The sequence below is a fragment of the Chiloscyllium punctatum genome, chromosome 5 (genome assembly GCF_047496795.1).
Source record: "Chiloscyllium punctatum isolate Juve2018m chromosome 5, sChiPun1.3, whole genome shotgun sequence".
Classification (NCBI taxonomy): domain Eukaryota; kingdom Metazoa; phylum Chordata; class Chondrichthyes; order Orectolobiformes; family Hemiscylliidae; genus Chiloscyllium; species Chiloscyllium punctatum.
In genome coordinates this window covers 117019644-117039046 of record NC_092743.1, presented here as the reverse complement: position 1 = coordinate 117039046, position 19403 = coordinate 117019644, and the positions used below count along the sequence as shown (strand labels likewise).

The 19403-nt window shown below is 41.1% G+C and overlaps 1 protein-coding gene across 1 annotated transcript in view; it reads right to left on the bottom strand.

Moving 5' to 3' along the window:
- Positions 1 to 19403, bottom strand: part of vps41 (VPS41 subunit of HOPS complex) — a 177063-nt gene that overhangs the window by 68965 nt on the left and 88695 nt on the right. The window contains exon 7 of the mRNA XM_072571173.1: positions 15993 to 16058. Coding sequence (XP_072427274.1) covers positions 15993 to 16058 — 66 coding nt within the window. The remainder of the gene's footprint in view (positions 1 to 15992; positions 16059 to 19403) is intronic.

The following is a 19403-nucleotide window of genomic DNA, read 5'->3' as shown; positions in this document are numbered from 1 at the left end:
TGAGTGGGGGAGGAGATGAAGGTGATAGGTCAAGGAGGAGAGGGTGGAGTGAATAGGTGGAAAAGAAGATAGGCAGGTCGGACAAGTCAAGGAGTTAGTAACTGAGCTGCAAGTTTGAAACTAGGATGAGGTGGGGAAAGGGGAAATGAGGAAGCTGTTGAAGTCCACATTGATGCCCTGGGGTTGAAATGTTCCGAGGCGGAAGATGAGGCGTTCTTCCTCCAGTCGTCTGGTGGTGAGGGAGCGGCGGTGAAGGAGGCCCAGGACCTCCATGTCCTCGGCAGAGTGGGAGGGGGAGTTGAAATGTTGGGCCACGGGGCGGTTTGGTTGATTGGTGCGGGTGTCTCGGAGATGTTCCCTAAAGCGCTCTGCTAGGAGGCGCCCAGTCTCCCCAATGTAGAGGAGACCACATCGGGAGCAACGGATACAATAAATGATGTGCAGGTGAAACTTTGATGGATGTGGAAGGCTCCTTTAGGGCCTTGGATAGAGGTGAGGGAGGAGGTGTGGGCACAGGTTTTACAGTTCCTGCGGTGGCAGGGGAAAGTGCCAGAATGGGAGGGTGGGTCGTAGGGGGGTGTGGACCTGACCAGGTAGTCACGGAGGGAACGGTCTTTGCGGAAGGCGGAAAGGGGTGGGGAGGGAAATATATCCCTGGTGGTGGGGTCTTTTTGGAGGTGGTGGGGTCTTTTTGGAGGTGGCGGAAATGCCGACGGATGACTTGGTTGATGCGAAGGTTGGTAGGGTGGAAGGTGAGCACCAGGGGCGTTCTGTCCTTGTTACGGTTGGAGGGGTGGGGTCTGAGGGCGGAGGTGCGGGATGTGGACGAGATGCGTTGGAGGGCATCTTTAACCACGTGGGAAGGGAAATTGCGGTCTCTAAAGAAGGAGGCCATCTGGTGTGTCCTATGGTGGAACTTGTCCTCCTGGGAGCAGATACGGCGGAGGCGGAGAAATTGGGAATACGGGATGGCATTTTTGCAAGAGATAGGGTGGGAAGAGGTGTATTTATTGTATCCGTTGCTCCCGATGTGGTCTCCTCTACATTGGGGAGACTGGGCGCCTCCTAGCAGAGCGCTTTAGGGAACATCTCCAAGACACCCGCACCAATCAACCAAACCGCCCCGTGGCCCAACATTTCAACTCCCCCTCCCACTCTGCCGAGGACATGGAGGTCCTGGGCCTCCTTCACCGCCGCTCCCTCACCACCAGACGACTGGAGGAAGAACGCCTCATCTTCCGCCTCGGAACATTTCAACCCCAGGGCATCAATGTGGACTTCAACAGCTTCCTCATTTCCCCTTTCCCCACCTCATCCTAGTTTCAAACTTGCAGCTCAGTTACTAACTCCTTGACTTGTCCGACCTGCCTATCTTCTTTTCCACCTATTCACTCCACCCTCTCCTCCTTGACCTATCACCTTCATCTCCTCCCCCACTCACCCATTGTACTCTGTGCTACTCTCTCCCCACCCCCACCCTCCTCTAGCTTATCTCTCCATGCTTCAGGCTCACTGCCTTTATTCCTGATGAAGGGCTTTTGCCCGAAACGTTGATTTCGCTGCTCGTTGGATGCTGCCTGAACTGCTGTGCTCTTCCAGCACCACTAATCCAGTATTTGATTTTCAGCATCTGCAGTCATTGTTTTTACCTTAACAAAAGGCAATGGCAACTGTGTCAACTATAAATGGACACTGTCTTCAAGCATTTTGGGTAAAAGGGGGAGAAAAAAAAGGGAAGAAAGCAGCAAGCTGACAGAAGAGATTGTAGGTTCTTTGTGAGCAACTAAGATGACAGAGTGAAACACTCTCTAGTGGAAGTAATATATTTCACAACCACCCAAAATGTGAGGGGGATTCATCTGTCATGGTCAGGGAGAAGGAAGAATATTTCAAATGATTTTTACTGTTGGCAATAGATTTAGGAAACTCACTAAGAATGGAGAGAAGGAGCTGGAGATGGCCATTTGAAGCTACCACTCAGTACAATGGAAAAGCAAATCAATTGGAAATTGGAACCAACTGTGGAATGTTTGCTATAAACACTGTAATTCAATGAGGTTTTTTTTGCAGTCAGAAGACGAGGGAAATTGATTTCACCTTTTACTTTCAACTGTTCTGCCTCTGCGGGGTAGCATGCAAGAAATCAAGCTCTGCTATTCCCAGGGTCATCTCAAAAGTCAAAGATTTTATAGAAGTACACAAAATTCCCCTATCCACTTGTCTATTAGGCCCAGGATAACAGAAAGTATGGACCATGTTTCTGTTCTTAATAACCATGACTATTTATTAACAAGTTAAAGACTCGAGCTATAGGTTATCAATTATGAACCACTGGCATATAATTCAATAGCCCTTACATGCACGGAGAGGAAAAACGTTACATTGACAGTAATATCGAAGACACATGTTCCAAACTTGCTACATTCCAGCCAACCTGTTCCAGTACAGCTACATCACAGACATTTTTCTGACAATGTAGAACATTGACCAGAATTTTCCTGTACACAAGTAGGACAAATTCAACCGAGCCAACTATCAGCCTACTCTTAACCATCAACAAAGTGGTCATCAACAGTGCTAATAAGGAGCCCTTGCTTAGCACGAACCTGCTCATTGCAGTATTGTTATTTTAATTATCAAAGACTGGAAATTTGAAACAAACACTGAGAATGCTGGAGAAATTCAGCAGGCCTGGCAGCATCTGTGGCAAGAGAAACAGTTACAATTTTGAGTCCAGTATGAGTCTTCTTAGAAAAGGAAGATGTCGGAAAATGCTCACTGAAGCTCATTTTGAGCCTGGGTCACTGTGCTCCTGACTTTATTACATCCTTGGTTCAAACATGGGCAATAGAGCTGAGTTTCAGAGGTATGGTGAGAGTAACTGCCCATGACATCAACGCCGCATTTGATCAGGTGTGGCATCAAGGAGCCCCTAGTGTCAAGACCACCACTTTTTTTCTTTATTTTTCTCATTTTTGGTTTGGAACTTTGAGCTGAAGTTAAGAATCAAATGTTGAACTGAAGCTTGTTTTCTTTAAAAAAAGAACAATAAATGATGTCTGCATATGGGATCTAGCCTGGAAAGGTAATTGCGAGCTAACTATTATCCTAAGAATACTTCGGATGTTTCAGCACTGCAATGCATTATGCTCAAGGACTGGCTGCTTGGATGCTGCTTTGATCAATCAATGGGAAACTGGTGCTGGCCAGCCAAACCACAGAGAATGGTGAGAAAGAGAAACCAAAGATTGAAATAGTTTTAACCTGCTTTTTGGGCAGAAGGCTGTGTGCTGGGAAGCAGCTGAACTGGGAAGCTGTATTTAAATTTCACTCTCTAGATCTTTACTTAAAAAGAGTTAAAGAGTTTAAAGAGTTGTTCAATGTTCTGAGAAAAGTACCCCAGTTTATAAAAATTAGGAAATATTCCTGGAGCATGCTGAAAGCTGTTTGCATTGATAGGTGACTTCAGATTCAGGCAAGATATAATCCCAAGTGCCTGAAATACAACACATTGTTCAAGGATTCCGTAGTGTTAGGTAAGGGGTAAATGTAGGGGTATGGGTGGGTTGCGCTTCGGCGGGGCGGTGTGGACTTGTTGGGCCGAAGGGCCTGTTTCCACACTGTAAGTAATCTAATCTAAAAAAAAATTCTTAAAGACCTGGTATAGCAAACTGACAAATTATAACTCTTATTTTACTTTAATTTATCCCTTAATTGCATCTGTCTGTGTGAGAGAGTAGGGTTATGATCAATGAAGTTTAGGTAAAATCATACACCTTAATTAGATTACCTTGTTGTTTAGCTTTGCTTTTCTAAAGGTGCAGTATTAATAATAAAAACTTAATTGCTGTTTGTGATTAACTCATGTGTATGTTATTTGTTATTCTCAAGTCTAATTAAGAACAATTGGGCAATTTGAGAGCCATTGAATAATTTAATTTCACTATGTTGCGAATCCAGTGATAGTGAGACAGATTTAGCTCATCTTGCTGTCCCAGTGCATAACACTAGCAAAACTGGAGTCAGCTTTCTGCTGGTTGGAGTCATACCTGGCACAAAGGAGATGGTTGTGATTGTGGGATGTCAGTCTTCTCAGTCCAGGACAGCTCAGCACAAATTCCTCAGGGTAGTGTCCTAAGCTCAACCATCTTCAGATGCTTCATCAATGACCTTTCCTCCATCATAAAGTTGAGAAGAGAGGATTCACTGATGATTGCACAATATTCAGCATCACTCACTGCTCCCCATATACTGAATCATTCCATGTCCAAATGAAGCAAGACCTGAACAATATCCAGGTCGGGGCTGACATGTGGCACATAACATTCACATCAGATAAGTGCCAAGCCAAGTGACAATCTCCAATAAGAGAGAAACTAACTATTGTCGCTTGAGATTCAAAGCTGTTACCATTACAGAATCCACCGCTGTTAACATCTAAGAAGTTACCATTGAAACTGAACTAACCATACAAATGAATGATAACTTTATTGTCACATGTATTTTACATGTAAAGTATTTTACATGTCACATGTAAAGTACCTAACTTACCCCCACCCCCCACCTCCATTTATTTCTCAGGTCTTTCCCCCTTTCCAGCCCTGATGAAAGGTCATGACCTGAAACGTTGACTCTCCGGCTTATCTGATGCTACTTGACCTGCTGTGCTTTTCCCAGCTTCACACTTTATCGATAAATAGCCTACTTCTACTCCTATGCCTTCTGTCCTCATCGTCTTTCTTTCCAAATGTCAGTTTAGCTTCCCTTTTCTGAGCTATTTATTTTCCCAACTTATTTGCTGTTTAGAAATTAACCCATTAAACGATTGTGTGTCAACTGCTGTACTGTTGAGATTTATGACTGACAAAGATCAGATCAATATTAATTGAGAATAATGTGTTTTTTAAAAAAATCTTTCATAGTTTGCATGCAATTTTCAATTTAAAACTGCAAATTTGTAGAATCTCATGGTACAGAAACAAGACATTCAGGCTGATGTTTCCAACTTCTTCAAAGAACTAGGCAATTACTTGCGCTTTCCCAAGATGCCTATAAATTCTTTTTGTGAAGTACGGATCAAATTCCCTTTTGAAAGTTACTATTTAATCTGCTTTCATCACTCCTTCAGCCAGCATATTCAACGTCATCATAACTCACAACATGACAATAATTTTCTGATTTCCTCTCTGTTCTTATTGAGAATTATCTTAAATCTTCACGCGCTGGCTACTGACACATCTGCTGTTGGAAACAGTTTCTAACCATTCTACCAAAACCTTTCATAATTTTGAATACACTTCATTAAATTTCCCTTTAAGCTTTCATGAACTGTTGTAGCTCCTCTCGTCATCACATTAGCTTTGGCATTTCTGTCTTAAAAGAACTTGGTTTAGTTTAAGTATTTAGGAAAGATATGATACATAGAAGAGAGTTAGGAGAGTTCAGAATGAAAGACAAGAAAACGCTGCCATTTTGTTCATATTACAATCATATTTTTTTTTAAGATTAGATTACTTACAGTGTGGAAACAGGCCCTTCGGCCCAACAAGTCCACACCGCCCCGCCGAAGCGCAACCCACCCATACCCCTACATGTACATCTACATCTACCCCTTACCTAACACTACGGGCAATTTAGCATGGCCAATTCACCTGACCTGCACATCTTTGGACTGTGGGAGGAAACCGGAACACCTGGAGGAAACCCACGCTGACAGGGGGAGAACGTGCAAACTCCTCACAGCCTGAGGCGGGAATTGAAACCGGGTCTCTGGCGCTGTGAGGCAGCAGTGCTATCCACTGTGCCACCGTGCTGCCCACTATGTTGGAGGCTTATTAAAGTTTAACAGCTGATTTTAATATTAATTTAAATTAATTAGGTATACAGTTGAGAAAAAGCAACAAAGTCTCAGGCACTAAAAAGACTCAACCTCTCCCAACAGAAGAAAAACATACATGAACCCTACGTCCTCTAGCTGCATTAGTATTCCTGCACAGTTGTTTTACTTGCGTCTACCTTGTCTGTTGTACAGGATGCACCATAAAAATGATTAAAAATAAGAGAAATCACAGCAAAACAACATTACATCAAATTTGGCAAACACAAGCGGTTTTGCAAGCTTGCAGGAACAGCAGGTCAGTGCCAATCAATAATAAGCAAGGTGTAGATGTCAACGAAATGTCAAGATAAGATTAAGCAATCTTGTCAATTCCTGCAGCCTTCACATAAAGTATGGTTTCATTAAACCACTACAGTAAATACCCTCCACACCTCATGAGAACTGCAGTACAATTTTATTTTCCAGTGTTTTAGGACAATACAACGTCTTCCTCAATAGATCCTGCAGAACACAAATGCAACAGGGAGGCTTCCTCAACTGTCAGCCAATTCTATCAGCTTTGCTACGACAACAGTCATGTTATACTCCAAGTTTAATGTGCTGAATGTACCAAGTTTCTCAGAGAGATAAGAAAGAGGAGAAACAAAGACTGGTAGAGCTATTTATTGATGAAACTTTTAAATGTCTGTGCTGCAGAATACTGAGTCAAGACAGGCCTGAGAGTAACGTAGGAAACAAGCATCCAAAAAAATTCAGGTTTGGCAAAGTAAAAAAGAAAAACTTATCCTGAAGTTGTTCCCTGATGTCGGGAGATTTGCTACAGAACTTTGAGTTCTGTGGGGAAATCAACATTGGTAACCATTAACAGGATAATAAGTCTGAGTAAAATAAAAGAAAGACTTCCTTTATATAGGGCTTTTCACCTCTGGAGGGTGACCAATATTCTGGCAGAAAGATTTGCTAGAGCTACTTGGGTGAGTTCAAACTAATCTGGTCGGCGGATGGCACCCTAAGCAATAGTGAGACAAAACAGAAGGTTGAGGCTAGTATGGAAGTTAAAGAGAACAAGATAAATAGGCATACAACAGCACAGGAGGGAACAAGACAAGACTGATGAATTAAATTGCATTTATTTCAATGCATGAGGCCTGGCAGGTAGGGCAGATAAACTCATGGCATTGATGGCAACATGGGAAGGGGACATCATAGCTATTATAGAAACATGACTAAGGGAGGAACAAGAATGGCAGCTCAATGTTCCAAGGTACAGATGGAGGGATAGAAGGGACATCAAGAGAGCAGGGAGCATGGTGTTTTTGATAAGGGAAAACATCATCACAGTATGTGAAGAGGTTTTTCCTCAGCCTATATGGGTATAACTGAAAAATAAGAAGGTGGTGGTCACTTTAACGGGTTTGTGCTATAGGCCCCCCAATAGTCAGTGAGAAATTGAGGACCAAATTTGTAGAGTGATTGCATATAGCTGTAAGAATACTAAGATTGCAACAGTAGGGGATTTTAACTTTCCAAACATAAACTGGCACTGCCATTTAATGGCTTAGACAGAGAGGAATTTGTAAAGTGTGTTCCGGAAAATGTTCTCAATCAATGTGGAGATGGCCCTTTTCAAGAAGGGGTAAAACTCCACCTTTTCTTGGGAAATAAGACAGGAAAAGTGATTGAGGTATTAATGGGGGAGCACTTAGGCAATTAGTGACCATAATTCTATTAGTTTTAAAATAATTATGGAAAAGGATAGGTTTGGTCCGCAAGTTAAATTTCAATATCGGGGCATGGCCAATTTTGATGATATTAGACAGGAATTTTCAAAAGTTGCTTGGGGGAGGCTGTTTGCAGGTAAAGGGATGCCTGGCAAGCGGGATGCTTTCAAAAGAAAGATAATGAGAGTTCTGGGCCGGCATTATCCTGTTAGTATGAAGGGCAAGGCTGGCAGGAGTAGGGAACATTCGATGACTAGAGATATTGAGGCTCTGGTCAAGAAATAGGAGGCATATGTCAGATACAGACAGCTGGGATCAGGTGAATCCCCTGAGGAGTACAGCGAGTGTAGGAATACACTTGAGAGGGAAATCAGGAGGGCAAAAATGGAGACTTGAGATAGCTTTGAGAGATAGGGTGAAAGATAATCCACAGAGATTCTATAAGTATACGAAGGGCAAAAGAGTAACAAGGGAGAAAAATAGGATCCCTTAAAGATCAATGAGGTCACTTATGTGTGAAACAACAGGAGAGGGTGAGATTCTAAACAAATATTTCTCATCAGTGTTTACCATGGAGAAAGACACGGAAACTACAGAACTCAAGGAAATAAATAGCAATGTTTTGAAAAGAGTTTATATTACAGAAGAGGGGGTGCTTGATATCTTAAAATGCATAAAAGTAGATATATCCCTGGGATCTGATCAAATGTATCTTAGGTCATTGTGGGAACCTAGGGAAGAAACTATGTGTCCTCTCGCAGAAATATTTGCATCATTGACTGCTGTGGGTGAGCTGCTGGAAAACTGGAGCATGGCTAATGTTGTGTCATTGTTTAAGAAAGGCCGCAAGGAAAACCCAGAGAACTATATAGAGTGGTGAACCAGACATCAGTGGTGGGTAAGTGCTTGAAGGGGATTCTGAGAAGCAGGATTTACATGCATTTGGAAAGACAAAGACTGATTAGGGATCATCAGCACGGCTGTGTGCATGAGAAATCGGGTCTCATAAGTTTGATTGAGTATTTTGAAGAGATGACCAAAAAGATAGATGAAGGCAGAGCAGTTGATGTTGTCTACATGGACTTTAGCAATGCCTTCGATAAGATTCTGCATGATAGACCGATTAGAAAAGTTAGATCACATGGGATCCACAGAGAGGGGGACAACTGAATATAAAATTGGGTTTATGGTAGGAGACAGAAGGGTGGTCTTCGAGGATTGTTGTTCAGACTGGAGGCCTGCGGCCAGCAGTGTGCCACAAGGATCAATGCTGGGTCTACTGTTTTTCACCATTTATATAATAGTTTGGATCTGAATATAAGAGGTATGGTCAGTAAGTTTGCAGATGACACCAAAAATTGGTTGAGTAGTGGGCAATGAAGAAGGATATCTAAGAGTATAATGTGATTTTGATCAACTGGGCCAATGGGCTGAGGAATGGCAGACAGAGTTTAATTTAGATAAATGCGAGGTGCTACATTTTGATAAGACAAAACAGGGCAGGACTTGTATTGCTAATGGTCGGGCCCTGGGGAGTGTAATTGATGAGAGACCTAAGGGTGCAGGTATAGTTCCTTGAAAGTGGCATCACATAGACACAGTATGATAGAAGGTGCTTGGCACACTTGCCTTCATTGGTCAGAGCACTGAGTACAAGGATATTACTGAGACTGGAAGGTTTGAGTTATAAAGAGAGGCTGGATAGGCTGGGATTTTTTCCCTGGAGCTTCGGAGGCTGAGGGGTAACCTTACAGAGGTCTAACAATCATGAAGGGCATAGATAAGGTTTATAGCCAAGGTAGGGAAGTCCAAAACCAGAAGGCATATGTTTAAGGTGAGAGGGAAAGATTTAAAAAAGACTTGAGGGACAACTTTTTCACACCGAGGGTGGCAGGTATATGGAACGAGCTGCCAGAAGAAGTGGTAGAGGCAATTACAAGTGTAACATTTCAAAGACATTTGGACAGGTACATGGTTAGTAAAGGTTGAGAGCGATATGGGTCAAATGTAGGCAAATGAGACTAGTTGAGTTTAGGAAACATGGACAAGTTGGGCTGATGTTTCTGATGCTGTGCTATATGACTGACATTATAACTCTATGAGAACTAATTAGGTGCTGTTAAAATTACAATCACTGTTGCAATGTAGGAAACACAGAGTCATGTTGCACACAACAAACTCGCACAAATTGAAATGAGACAACCACCAAATGGTTCCTTTTTCTGATGTTGGAGGGTTTTATTTGGCCAGCATACTAGGACTAACTTCTCTGCTCTTCTTCAAAACAGTGCCATGGGATCTTTTGCATTCATCGAGTTGGCAGACAGAATCTCAGTTTAATGTTGCATGTGCTACAGTTCCCACTGCAATGGATAATTTTTAAAAAAGAAATTTGAGCTTCATGATATATGCTGAATAGATATAACAACAGGTTTACATGTTAAGACATTTATTCTAAAAGCACTATTGACCAAACATAATTTAGTAGGCAGCTTGTACTTTAAATTATTGTACAAAACTTTCAACACAACTGAAAAAAAACATACCAGCAGTTGCTTGTCACACTGTCTTTTAAATAGACATTCAATTCTCCTGGAATCAGCACAAAAATGTTTCTTAGCTCCCAAGGGTTTATTTCTGTTACTTTCCTTTCACAACATTATAACTTCTAACCCCAGGACTGTTCACCACAGTGAGGCTGTTTCTCGTAATCATCATTGTACAGCAAGCTAGGCAAAACCCAATATTGCAATGACTTCTGCTGTAGAATTCTCAACTGAAAACACAATGTAAATTACCAATGTAAATCACATGGACTTATATCCAGATAGAAATGCTGATTAGTTATCTATGAGACTTTAACTCTCTTTTACTTTGGAAATAAATTAACAAGTTAAACCACAACTGGCTACTAGCTGACCTCCCAAAGACTTTTCTGGATGCCTGGAGACTCTCATTCTGTTCATTATTAGCAGAAGGCTGCAGCCACTGTCATTAAGTAGGCCACTTGCAACTCTTACCCAGTTAAACAATGAAGCATCTTTACTCTCCAGTATTGAAATCGTCTAAGCATGATGTCAGATAGACTTCAAAACAGGTCACATCACCCCCTTCAGTTTTACCTTAAATTAGAAACACTCCCCCATAAACAACAACTCTGAGGTTTATAAGCTTGCCAACAGACAGCACTTGATAACACTCACTTCATATCACACTCCCAGTGTCAATGTACAGTTGTACCCAAGCCCTGAACTAGAGGAAAACTTGAATCCAGAACCCTGTGACACTGAGGTGAAAGTATTACTCACAAAGCCACAACTGATACAAATGGGACTGAAAGCAACAGTGATATTCTGTACAAGTTAATGCTTAACTCAGGAAACATGTAAGAACATTTTTGAAGGAGGGTGTGTTGATGAAGGTTGGGGTTGGGTGGAGAAATCAAAGGAAAGGACCTTTGCAGTCAAGATTGTGTGAGGTAAGGTTGGAGGAAGTTTAATATTAAAGAGAAAGAAAACTTACACTTGCATTGTACCTTACATGGCCTCAACATCTCAGTGCACTTTGCAGGCAATATTGCCAGGCAATTGATTTTCTCACAAGACGCTTTTCCCAGTCTATCTGATTACTTCTTAAATTAGTTGAGTCCTTAAGCAGTATTTTCAGTAATGTCACCATTCTAACATTCAGGAATCACCCATGATTCAATACCAAATACATAAAAACAAACATAAGAATGCAAAATCTTACAAAAATAAAAATAGTTTTCCAATTGTTTCCGGTATTCTTTCAATCAAAAGATTTACAATTTTCCAGGGTGTTTTATGACTTTTGAATGGCCTCATTCTAATTTCTGTTCTGATCATACCAACTTTGAGAAGGGGGCCTCTGAAATGTCCACCTTCTTTCTCAACAGAGGACTCCTCAGCACCATGATTGACAGGGCCCTCTGCCGGGTCCAGTCCATCTCCTGCACTCCAGCCCTCACCCCCATTCCTTCCTCCTACAACAGTGATAGAATTTCCCTTGACCTCATCTACTATCTGACCAACATCCACACCCAGAGGATCATTAGCCACCATTTCTGTCACCTCCAACAGGATGCCACCATCTGACACATTCTCTTTCCCTCCCTTCCGTAGGGACTATTCCTTCTGGGATACCTTGGTCCACTCCTCCTTCACTCCCAACACGTCCCCACAGCCTTCCCTTGCAATTGCAGACAGTGTAACACCTGCTCATTTATTTCCTCCTTCCTCATTATTCAAGGCTCCAAACTTACCTTTCAGGTGATCTTCACCTGCATATCACTCAATCTAGTCCACTGTATTCGCTGCTCACAATGTGCTCTCCTCGACATCGGGGAAACAAAACTTGGACTCAGTGACCATTTTGCAGAACACTTAGGTTCTGTCTGCAAAAAAAACCCCTGAACTTTCAGTTGCCTGCCACTTCAACACACCACCATGTTTCCTGGCCAACCATGATGACAGAGCCCCCCTTGCTGAAGTTGGCATCATTGTTTAAGTTGGCATCTCTGTCTCAGGCTTGCTGCAATGCTCCAGCAAAGCCTAGCACAAGCTGGAAGAACAACACCTCATGCAAATGCTGCTGCTTTCTGGACTCAACATTGAGTTCAAAAATTTTAGGGCTTAAGCAACTTCTCCCATGTCCTCACCCCAACATCCACACACCAACACTAGTCCTTGTCATCACACTGCTATCATACCAACTGTCAACTAATAATAGCCCCATTAGCAACTATTCATTCTTCCAGGCTGACCTTTACCCACCCCTATGACTGTCCAACTGTTTTACTCCCTCTTTGGGCTCTAACTCCACCTGTTGTTTACTCTAACCAACCCCCACCCACCCCCCCCCCCACTTCCCCGCTCCCCCCCCCCCCCCCCCCCCCACCAACCCATCTTCTGCATAAATACCCATCTTCTCCCAGGGACTATCAGTTCTGAAGAAGAGTCACTGGACTCAAAATGTTAACTGTCATTTCTCTCCACAGATACTGCCAGACCTGCTGAGATTTTTCCAGCAATTTCATTTTCTTTACAGCTTTTGAAGCACAGTCACAACTGTACTAAACATAGCACCTGGCAAGATACCCCAAACAGTGATGTGAAAACATTGATCTATTTCCGTGACATTGACTGAGACATAAATGTTAGCTGGGAAACCTCATTACAAGATAAATCTAAATCAGATTATCAGCAGCAATTAGTGTGAACATGAGATACATGTACATTCATGGGGAATGGCATATATTAAACTATCTAGTGAGCCATTAAAAAAAGACAGTCGCTCAAAATATATTTTAAATAATTCCCAAAAAAACACATTCTTGAATACTGCATGTAGTTAAACTTTTTCTCTTGGTGGGTCACATATTACGTTTAAATTTTTGTTCCCCTTAAAATACTGGATAGAACCAAAAGAACTGATGGATGAAAAAATCTAGCTCAGTTAGAGTTTTCTACATCAAAGAATATACCCCAATTCTGTTTGATATACTCTTCTGCATTTTAAATAAGCGCACTTAGGAATTTACAATAGAAAATTGAGTACATCATATTTGTAATGTAAAGTGCTTTACTAAACTTGTGACATTGTAATTACACTGTCAGTAGAGATGCGGCAGGGTAACTGCTGGCAGAAAGATATAAATATAGTATAGCCAGCTTTTATTGATGGTTCAAAATCATTTTTAAAAATCCACAGAATAATGAAATATACCAATAAGTGGACAACACATGCTCTTTAAAAAGGGATACCATTGCATTTGCATTCCCAAGTTCAGTTGTACCCAATCCTGCACAACATTTTTCTTGACTTCTACATTTAAATTTGATACCTTGTGTGCCAATTCATTTTATTTTGACCATAGTGGTAGAGGTTGTCGAGAAGGAGAGGGGGCAACAGCTATTAAATGTTTTATCTCATTAAACATTTAAGACTGCATTTACATGCTACTGGACAATTTGACTTCCCCTTGTTACATTTTCTCACACTTATGTCAGATTTTCCCCATTATAAATTCCACATACAGTAAAAATAATGGTCACTTCAGAGCTAACTTATTAAAGAATACATTGGATGGCAACTTAAATGTGGAACCCAAGAAGCTGTTGTTTGAGTTTCCTGCTACTCCACCAATATCAAAACAGTGGTACATCATCAAGCGACTTTGCACTCATATATATAGATGAAATCATAGCTCTTATCCACTAAAGACCCCTACAAAAACTTAGGAATTCTTCAATCAAGTGTAATTTATTTTGTTTAGTAGCTGGTGGTTACCATGAGCCAGAAACAATGTCCTAGACACCACCATCACCATTTCTGGATAAATCCTGTTCCACCAGCAAGACATAATTATCATAGGTGGTGATACAGTGTATGCAGTCTGGAAGGAGTTGTCTTGAGAGTCCTCAACCTTGACTCTGAGCCACCTGAAGATTCATGGCACCAAGTCAAACATGGGCAAGGAAACCTCCTGCTGATTACCATGTATTATTCTCCCTCAGCTGATGAATCAGTGCTCCTCCATGTTGAACAACACTTGAAGGAAGCATGAAGTGTGGTAAGGGTGTAGAATGTACTCTGTTTTGGAGATTTCAATGTCCAGCACCAAGATCAGCTCAGAAGCAACACCACTCATTGAGCTAGTCAAGTCATACACTGCTGGACTGAGTCTGTGGTAGGACGCGATAGAACCAAGAAGAGGAAAAAAACATGTTTGACCTCCCCTTTTGCCTGCAGCAGATTCATCTGTGCATGATAACATCAGTAAGAGTGACCACTGCACATTCTTGTGGAGAAAATCTCCACCTTCACATTGATAATACCTTTCATCGTGTTATGTGGCACTATCATTGTGCTAAATGGGACAGACTTTGACTGAGGTGCCATTGCTATCAACAGCAATAGAGTTGTTGTGCAACATAATTTGTAAACTTCATGGCTTGGCATAGCCCCCACTTGCAAGAAGCTTGACACCATCCAGGACAAAGCAGCACCTTCACAAACACCCACTCCCTCCCCCAATGACATTCAGTAACAGCAGTGTGCACTGTCAACAAAATGCACAGCTTAAATTCACGAAGGCTCTTTAGACAGCACCTTCCAAACCCATGACCACTTACATCTAGAAGGATAAGGGCAGCAGATCCATGAGAAAACCACTAGAGTTGCCCTCTCAGCCACCCATCAACCAGGCAGTGAAATATGTTGCTCTTCCTTTAGCATCACTGGGTCAAATCCTGGAACTCCTTCCTGAACAGCATTATGGGTCTACCTACCCCAAATAGCCTATAGCAGTAGGTGGACAATTCACCACCACCTTCTCAAGGGTAACTAGAGATGGACAATAAATGCTGGCTCAGCCAGCAAGGCCTCTCACCAATGAATGAATTTTTAAAGTGTCTTAATTACTAACAAAGTAATAATGTACTGCTGAACATATAGAAGTAAAATCTTTTTCAACCTTTACCTTTGTCCCAAGCCTGCTTTATTTTGAGTTTTGCGCATGACTTTACATCAAGCATTCTAATATATGTTTGACTGCTGTATATCACTAAGCAAACTGCAATGTGATTGATTGAAGAGATGCACACTGATATCCCAGCTCATCCAAAACCAAATGCCCCTAATAAGGACATTATACAAGGACTATTGGCTCTATTTATAAAGCATTTAAAATTCTGCTGCCCGAGGTTTCCTTGTCCACGTTTAACTTGGAGCCGTGAGTCTTCATGTGACCAGGAGTCAATCTCCCCTGTCGATTTGCCAAGTTCCTTGACCTCAATTGGCTCCTGATCTCTCAAATGCCTCAAATTTAAAGCCTTATCCCTGGGCTGTCACCATCTTTACCATTCTAACCTCTCCATTCTTACGACTCCATCATCCTTTGCAGCCCAGTCCCGATTAATGAAATCAGTCACCAAAGCTGATTGCACACTCTGATTCTCTCCACATGTTCCTCTGTCTTTTCACCTTCCTTATCATGCCCATGACTCTCTGTAAATGCAGTCTTTGATCAACCTTTTGATCAACTTTCCTAATCTTTCCTTCTTTGGTGCAGCATCTGCTTTTCCTTCAAATAACTTGGATATGTCTCCATTAAATTCACAATAAAGATTGAGTGTTGCTAGTTCACTTCTGGTAGACTAAGAGGGAAATGCTAATTGTGCAAACTTAGTTTCTTTGAAATACTTGCAGCTAAGCAGATTAACTGCATCAGTACATATTTTCTAATATTATTTTACATGTTTATTTTGTGCAAACTGTTTTAATACCATTTGTTGTTGCACAGCACATAACAATGGGTGCTTTTTAAAACCACCTTTTGAATTAAGTGGACAGAGAAATGATGATTATGATTTAAAATTTGGCATAATTGAAAGACAGGTCAACACACTTACCTTGTTTGCCCCTGTGATGAATTGCTTACTACTGGATCTGCCAAACTGTGGGTGAAGGGCCACTATCTAAAATAAAATAATGTAAACAAAATCAATATGAGAAAGGCTAACAGTACTTGTACACCACATATTTATTTCACTCTCAGGATATTAGATGGATAAGATTTATTTCCTGTTTATAGACAGTTCAAGTAATTGATAGCAAACCACCTTCTCGAGCGCCAGAGTCCACTTAATGCAAGTGCACCCACAATACTGTTAAGGCAGGGAGTTCAGGAGTTGTACAAGGAATGGGATCATCCTTCATCCAACAATTTTTCACAATAATCCTCTCGTATTTCCTTAGACATATATTTCCAATATTCGCCATGGTATCCTCCTGTACATCCCTTTTGCACCGGAGTTAACCAACGCAATTACACCTTATCTTACCTCACTGCATCCAACTGGGAGTATCATGGCCAATGTATCTAAAATTCTTACCATGTGAACATAGATAGTATAACATAGAATCCCTACAGTGTTGAAGCAGGCCATTCGGCCCATCGAATCCACATTGAACATCTGAACAGCATTCCACTCCCCTACCCTATCCCTGTAATCCTGTATTTCCCATAGCTAACCCACCTAACCCGCACATCTCTGGACATGATCAGCAATTTAGCATGGCCAACCCACCCAACCTGCACATCTTTGGACTGTAGGAGGAAACCAGAGCAACTGGAGGAAACCCATGCAGACAGGGGAGAATATGCATGCTCCAAACAGACAGTTGTCCAAGGCTAGAATCAAATCTGGGACCCTGGTGCTGTGAGGCAGCAGTGATAACCGTTGAGCCACTGTGCCATCCAACATCTAGGGTTTAAGGTTTAGGTTTGTTTGGTCGTGCTTGCAGTAAATATACACTTTTTAACCAAAACAAATTTGGAATGGAGCCTGGTTAAACAAAACAGTGAAAATGTACGTGGCAATTCTTGGATCATTTGTGATGCAGAATACAGATTGAAAACCTGTATGTAAATTTAAGTAATCCCCTGCATAACATACTTCCTTCAGCTATCATTTTTTTCTGGCGATGCAAGTACCGTCAAGGTACGCAGGAATTGTTCCTAAATCCATGCAGCAAGCAAGCAGCTAGAGCAACGAATGTAATTCACTCATGTGGCCAATTACTGCTGCATGATGAACTATGTATATGAGCAGGAGACTAGTACTTACACAATTTTCTGGAATTAATCACTAAATTACAACCTTTTCCTGTTTTGACACAGCGATTATAAATTAGTTCTGTTTCAATAGATTTTCAGTTTTTCACAAGATTGCAAATCAATAAAAGTCTTACTAGCCTCAGGGGTTCAGCAATGAATGGCAGAATGTGGTTTCATTTTAGGAAAATCCCTACGCAGGGAATTCCTGACTTCATCACCATTGATCCATGTGCAAATTACCAAGGAAGGCAAGCAAAAGGAGAAAAATTAACCAACTCATGATATGCAGTTGAGCTGATTAACTGTACATATTTCAAGCAAGTGCAAGCAAGAAATAACCAATTAAAAATTCAACAGAACATTTTACCAACAGCATTTATCAATGTAAATTACATATGATCTATGCTTCTTTTTTTAAAAGCTATGCCATCACAACTATCAATAATTAACTTATCAGCTTCTGTTTAGAAGGACTGAATGATATAGTTATTACACTTTTCAGCAGCAATTTAGGTTTGAATTCAGTTGGACACGCACAACCTGATCATGTTCCAGCATCAGATTCTTAAGACTTCATCAGTCTCAGTGCAGAGAGAAGGACATGGTGCAGAACCAGTAATAACTTGGTGGTGTGCCACGCTGTCAGGTATGGCAGTCCTTGGATAAATTAAGCCCAGTAGACATGACAAACAAATTCCAAAAAGTTAAAAAGAAAGAGTAAGACTTCTCCAGAATCTAGACCAATATTTGTTCCTCAACCAATATGATGATTTAGTCCTCAATCCCATTTCTGTTTGTGTTATTTGCTTTGCAATTGTTCACTTTGTTTTCAAAGTAACTATAGGTACAATTCAGTTCAAAAGGAAAACATTTATTGCATATAGAGGCAAAAGATAACAGTGAAGTGAAAAACAATTTTCATAGATGGGCATAAGAGCAATTTTTTGAGACAGAGTAAAAAGGACTTTCTGTAATAAGACCAAAGGACCATAAGATGTAGGAGTAGAGTAAGTCATTTGGCCCAATGAGTCTGTTCTGCTATTGAATGAGATCAGGGCTGACTCGATAATCCTCAACTCCACATTCCTACCTTTTCCCCATTCCCTTATTTATTAAAAACTATCAAACTCAGCCTCAAATATGCTGAGCAACACAGCCTCTTCAGCCCTCGATGGTAAAGAATTCGAAAGATTCACTTCCCTCTGAGAGAAGATTTCCTCCTCATCTTCATCTCACTCTGAAATTACTCCATCTGGTCCTACACTCTCACAAGGGGAAACAACCTCTTCACACCTACTTTGTCAAGTTCCGAAGAATCTTGTATGTTTCAATTAATTTATCTCTCATTTTTTAAACTCCAATAATTACAGGCCTAACCTACTCAACCTCTCCTCAAAAGACAGTCTCTCCAAACCCAGGATCAACCATATGAACCTTCTTTGAACAGCGTCTAATGAAAGTACATCTTTCCTTAGATAAAGAACTAAAACTGTTCAGAGTATTCTAGGTTGATCTAACTATTGCCTTGTATAATTTCAGCAGAACTTCTTTATTTTTATACTACTACACAGAATGCTTATCTCCATCATTCAAGTCATTAATATATACTGTAAATGATTGTGGCACTGGCACCATCTCTGTGGCACTCAAGTAGGATATGGAGATGCCAGTGTTGGACTGGGGTGGGCAAAGTCAGAAGTCACACGACACCAGATTATAGTCCAACAGGTTTATTTAAAATCATGTTGCTCCTTTGTCAGGTGAACCTGATGTGAACCACACTCAACTAGTTGCAGATTGCCATCCTAAAAATGCCCATCTCATTCTAATTTTGTCTTTTATTAGTTAGCCGATCTTGTACCCATACTAATATACTATATTCCAACACTATGGGCTCTTATTAAATCTTAATTCCTTACACATGGTATCTTAGCAAATGCCTTTAGGAAATTAATTTTTTGACATCTATTGGTATACCTTTATCTATTGCTGCTTGTTACCTCCTCAAAGAATTCTAATAAATTTGTAATGCATGATTTCTCATTCATGCAGCCATGCTGACTGCTTGATTATATTGCACTGCTATTACCTCCTTTCTAATAGGATTAATCCAATAACAGACATTAAGCTAACTGGCCTATACTTTCATTTTTTCTGACTCCCTTTTTGGATTAGGTTTGGCAGCTTTCCAAACCTCCAGGAT